Below are 5,657 nucleotides of genomic sequence, written 5' to 3'. Positions count from 1 at the left end.
CCAGTATAATTAACATTTCTCAGTTTCAGCGACCAGGAAGTCCGAGCTCAAGGCACCAGTGGACTTGAGACTTGTTTTCTTTCCGAGATGGCATTGTCTTGCTCATCCTCATTGGTAGAAGGGAAGGGGCCAATGCTGGGTCTTACATGGGGGAGGAGGAAACATCTGTTCAGTGGGCACTAATCCCATTACAAAGGGCCTCACCCTCATGACAAAAATCACTTCCTCAAGTGTCTCCTAACCCCATCCCATTGGGAATTAAGTTGCAGCAAATTCGGCTGCCACTAACTTTCAAACCACAGTGGAGTCGCAGCCTGCTCAAGTAGGACCACCCCTGGCACCTCCAGAGAAGATCGCAGCCCTGCGGATGCCTGGATCTTGGTCTAGTGAGTCCTGTGCTGGATGTTTGATCTACAGAACTGAAAGGTGGTGTTTTAAGCCACCAGTGAACAGAGTCTTGTTTCCTATCATCTGCTGTATCCATCCTGCCTTCTGAGATGTATTCCTAAAAAGCTAGCATAAACTGTTTCCGTGACCTTGCTTTTAACCCAGGTAGCAGGTTTGCCAGATTCCGCTGAGCACTTTACCCGTTTTTAAAAACAGGGGTAAAATCCTGTGTGGAACTTCAGCGTCAACCCCCACCCCGGAAGCACAGAATGGTCTAGAAGTCAGTATGGAGCAGGTGGTTGTGAGCATTTTAGGGGTGGACAGGAGGACTTGTGTTCTGCCCGATAACCCTTCAGTGCTTCCAGCCTTTCACGACCACACGTGTCAATTTCAAACTAAATTTCCAAGTTTTTATAGATAGAGATACACATGGCTTCCAGCCAAAGCTGGTGACTAGGGTGAAGTAGCCAGGGTTCTCACCAGAAATGCACAGAATTCCAGGCAAAAACAAAGCCAGGAAACTTCAGAAATTCTGCGCAGTCCATCTGAAGTAAATGTTTGATTCCTCTGTGTTTTTAGTATTTAAAATAGAGATTGAGTAACCATTACCTGAAAGGCTTGGGACTGGAAGAATCTGCCTTTTGGATGTATTTTGGATTTAGGAGTCTTTGTGTACACATAGTGAGATGTCTGAGGACTGGGACCCAAGTCTGAACCTTCGTGTTTTATGTATACTGTACCTGGGACACATAGGCTGCAGGTGATGTCACCCAGCATGTTTAGTGCACCTGCATTGTGGCCGTGACCACGGGAGGTGAGGTGCGGAATTTTCCACCTGTGGCACCAATGCCGACATTCAGAAAATTTCAGATTCCGAAGCACTCTGGATTTTCATAGTGGAATATTCAATCTGTACCCAGCAGAGCCCCTACAGCTTCCTGAAGGCCCTAGCTCAAGAATTACAGAGAGCTGTTTCACCTTTGTCGAGCCATGACAGCTGGAACTTGATGCCTCAGGCTCTCTGACCGCCTGTTCTTTCTGAGTGTCTTTCCGGTCCGTGGGTGGTGGGTCCTCACCACACTGGAGGATTCACTTCGAGGGCAGCCTGCACCATGAGCAGTGATCCCACAGCCTGACAGACTCCCCCAGGCTGTCCCTGCGAAGAAAAGGCTGAAAGCAAATCCCCTGGACTCTCCTTCCATGGGCCGTATGCACTCACACTAAGCAGAGTTAAGCACAAGATTCCTGCTCGTGGGAGTGGAAACGTCCAGGATCACTGTGGGAAAGAGTTTGGCATAAGTCTACTAAGTTCAAGATAAGCACAGCCTGGGCCCAGGAGGGTCAGTCCTACGCTCCGCCCCAGAATGTCTGCGCTCACGCCCTGGAGTATTCACTGCCAGCCAGACCGGAAACTTCTGAGACGGCGGTGTGTTCGTACCGTGCAGTGAACGAGCTTTGCCGTGTGTAACAGCATGGGTGTAGTCCACGTTCACAGTTAAACTCTGCCTGTCTTTTGCCAAACTGTTGCTTCTGAGTGTCTTTCAGTTCTGTGGGTTTATGGTGTTGAATTAAGGAGGGGGTAGAAAAGCAGAATGTTCTATGATTCCATGTACATAAAGCTCAAAAAGTAGATGATAGTGTAATGTTTAAGCTTTTAGACTTAGCAGACAACATTTTTGTCTGAGCTCTGGCTGTGACTGGGTTTTGTATTTTGTTTTTCCTTTGGTGCTGTTGTGATAAATCCCTGAGTTGTGTATTTTACACATTTTTATATTTCACAATTTTAAAATTAAAAAAAATTGTTATTTAGGTCTGTTGCCCTACAAACAAATTCCTTATATTTAAAGTTTTATTTTATGATTTTCCATCATAAATTATCTTCATGAGCGCAGAGAATATTTGAAAAAAGTAGAAAAGTGGAGGAAATTTACGTCTAATTCTTTCTCCCAAAGCCAAATACTGGCAGACATTTTTCTATGATGGATTTTAAGCATCTTCAAAGTTATTTCAAGCCTTCTGCATGAGTTTCCTTTGAGGCTAGGTCTCACTACATTGCCCAGGATAGTTCTGAATTCAAAAACTTAAGCAATCTTTCTGCCTTGATCTCCTCAGTAGCTGAGACTACAGGCATGCGTAACCGTGCTTGATGGGTTATTTTAATGACCACTTAAACAGCATATAGGTTATTCTTTTTCAATTTGTAAATAGCATCATGGCAGAACTTTTTTGTAGGTCTTTTCTACATGTCAAATGATTTCCTTAGATATGCACTACCTTGCATGCCTGTAATGTTTTTGTGTAATGAGGCACAAAGATTACAAATTCTAGCCCAGCCTGGACAACTTCAAAACTTAGCAAGATCTGGTCTCAAAGTAAAAGGAAGAAAGGAAGAAAGAGTGAGAGCAAGAGCGAGAGAGACAAAGGGAGAGAAAGAAGGAAGGAAAAAGGGCTGGGGATAGCGCAGTGTGATGGCCTTGAATTTAACCCCCAGTGTTGGAAAAAGAAAAGAAAAGGAAAGAAAGTTTAGAGAAAGAAAGAAAAGCTAGTTCAGACAGGTCTGCCCTTGATCTGAGGGGAATAGCTCTTGGCAGAACCAGGCCAGTTGGGCTAGTCCACGGAGTACAGCTCTTCTCAAACTGTTGCTCCGGACCAAGGATCCGCTAAAATAGTCTGTGCCTCTTTGTGCCCTTTTGCTCCAAAATGCATAGCTTGGATGTTACAATGTTACTGGGTGTGATACTGCTGCTGGAATTGTTACACTGTTCCTGGGTGTTATGTTAACTGAAGTAAGGAACAATGGAGACCCAATAGCATTACTTAAAGTGTGTCTGTGAGGAAATTAATGCATGAGTCAATGTACTGAGTGAAGATCTGCTCCCAATGTGAGTAGGCACCATCCAATGGAGATGGGGTGCAGAGAGAACAAATACAGAAAAAAACGCTGGGAACGCCACACCCTCCTTTGCCGGTTCTTAGACATCAGAATACTAGGTTCCCTGGACTTTGAACTCCAGGACTCCACACCAGAGGCCTCGGTTCCCAGCCTAAGTCCTGGACCGAGAGTTCTCCACCGACTTCCTTGGTTCTAAGACCTTCAAACCTGCACCGAGTCATGCTGATGTCCTGGGGTCTTTGGCCTGCATGGATCCTGCATGGGACTTTTCAGTCTCTATAACCATAGGAGCCAGAACCACCACTATATCACCATTTGTTGGTCTATTTATCTATCTGTCCATCCATCCATGCACCCATCTGTCTGTTATCCAGCCATCTCCTGTTGGTTGTTTCTGGATAACCAAAAACAGGTATATTTAGGTCACCTAGTAAGAGTCTCTAAGGAATTAAAAAGCTTCCAAGTAACCAGTGCATCTCTACATGATTCAAAGTTTTCGAGTCTTTGTTGTAAAATGGAATTATGAATGCCTGCTTTGAAGGGACATCGTGAGCACACCAACTCTCCCATGACAAGGGTTCAGTAGAGATCTTCCATGCACTGCACATAGCAAATCTAGGAAGCACTGCCTTTTCTCCTGAGGTCCCCTCGTCTCCCCCAGTGGTGACAGAATTGAGGAAGAGAAAGAGGAGGAAAATATTCAGAATATTGACTTCTGGGTGTATTTTGAAGATGCGGCATTTACAGGATGTAATGGGAGAGGCAGTTACCCCAAGTCGTGCCTTCACTCGGGCTGTCGCTTAGCCTGGAATTGCTACACTTCAGCCATTCTTAGGCATTAAATGTTGTCATCAGAAGGCTGAGCATTGGCTTCTTCAGTCTCACCTGGAAAGGGTTACTGGCACCTCCATACCGATTTCCACAGTGGTTATAACTAGCTAACTTCCCCCCAACAATACAGAAGCATTCTTTTCCTGAAGCCTCTTCATATTTATGATTTCTTAATGATGGTGTCACACAGGAAATAGTTCCAAAAAATCAACAAATGGGATCATGTCAAATTAAAAGTCTCCTGCATAGCAAAAGAAACAATCAACAGAGTGAAAAGACAACCTGAAGAATGGGAATGATTTTTTTGCCACCAATTCCTCAGACAGAGGGCTCATATCTAGAGAAATAAAGAAAAAAGACCCCTTACTATAAAAGACCCACTAAAAAATGGCCAAGCTAAAACGGAAGATGTACAGATGGCTGATAAATACATGGAGAAATGCTCGACATCACTGCCTGTTCGATAAATGCAAGCTAAAACAACTGAGATTGCATCTTACCCCAGAGAGAAAGGCCGTCGTCCGGGCAGAACGCTTCGGCAGGTATTTCTCACTTGGAGAGGGGAGGGGAGGAGCGGGAGAGATTCACCCAGGGCAGGTGGCCAGAGAGGCTGGGGAAATTTCCTCTGCAGATGGTCCGGGGTTGACCGAGGTCGCTCCAGAGGCACAGCCTCCACCTTCAGCACCAAGGCCAGCGCACCGGTCCGCCCGCTTCTACTGCCGCCTCCTGGCCCTCTAGCGCCCAGAACTACAATAAAGAAGGGTTCTTTCTCACCAAGACGCGCCAATTCACAGATCGTGCTTCAGTAATTGTTCTTCACAAAGGGGCTGTGGGTACCAGCCTGGGAACGTGTTGAACAAGGAGATACGAAAATGTTTAGTAGACACACAACGCGCTCAGGATGGGTTGCAAGCTATGACGGTTCAGTTACGTTCGTTCCCCAGGGCTCAGCCCCGCCTCGCAGGGGAAGGCAGAGCATTCCTGCCTCCTAGACAAGGTGCTAAAAATGGGAAGAGCTCTGGACTCTGGTTTTCTGAGGTTTGTTCTTCCAAACAACTTCTTTCACCTGGGATTTGTATGTAGCTCCTTACTTAAAAGCTGAGAAACAGATAATAGCAATCTACCAGAAAGATCGGTGTCCTTAACTGAAGTAGTGGAAAATCCAGTGAATCAGAAAGGCCAGACTTTGGCTCACATTTCACGGATGGGGAAACTGAGCCCAAGAGGGTCATACTTGCCCAAGATAAGAGAGCCCCGGCAAAGGTGACCCAAGACGTCGGCTTTCCGAGGTTCTTTTTTCTGGTCTTTCCGCTGCCCGCCGATTCCAGGGTCCTGAAAACTGCACCCCTCCCCTAGCCGGATCATCCGGAAACCAAAACAGTGAAAACTTGAAAAGCAGACGGAGGTCAGCAGGGACGTGAGGCCCGAGGACGGCAGCCGCTTGTTCGCTTCCTTTTTCGGAAGCCCGGGTGGACGCCGCCCCTGCAGGAGGAAGGCCCTGCCCTGGGCGCGGTCCTGACGCCTCCAGCTGCCCTCCTCGTGCGAG

General features: G+C 46.6%; 1 protein-coding gene across 1 annotated transcript in view; it reads right to left on the bottom strand.

Annotated features, from left to right (window-relative positions):
* Nucleotides 1–1,761: 1,761 nt before the first annotated feature.
* Nucleotides 1,762–5,657, bottom strand: part of LOC104859308 — an 8,421-nt gene continuing 4,525 nt past the window's right edge. Inside the window, exons 5-6 of the mRNA XM_019206854.1 lie at nt 4,612–4,858; nt 1,762–1,984 (exon numbers count right to left, since the gene is read on the bottom strand). Of these exons, the coding sequence (XP_019062399.1) occupies nt 1,762–1,984; nt 4,612–4,858 (470 nt within the window). The remainder of the gene's footprint in view (nt 1,985–4,611; nt 4,859–5,657) is intronic.

The sequence above is a fragment of the Fukomys damarensis genome, unplaced genomic scaffold, assembly GCF_012274545.1.
Source record: "Fukomys damarensis isolate Sample0158 unplaced genomic scaffold, DMR_v1.0_HiC HiC_scaffold_37, whole genome shotgun sequence".
Lineage (NCBI taxonomy): Eukaryota > Metazoa > Chordata > Mammalia > Rodentia > Bathyergidae > Fukomys > Fukomys damarensis.
Note: the sequence above shows the minus strand (reverse complement) of the source record. Positions and strands in the feature narration are given on the sequence as shown.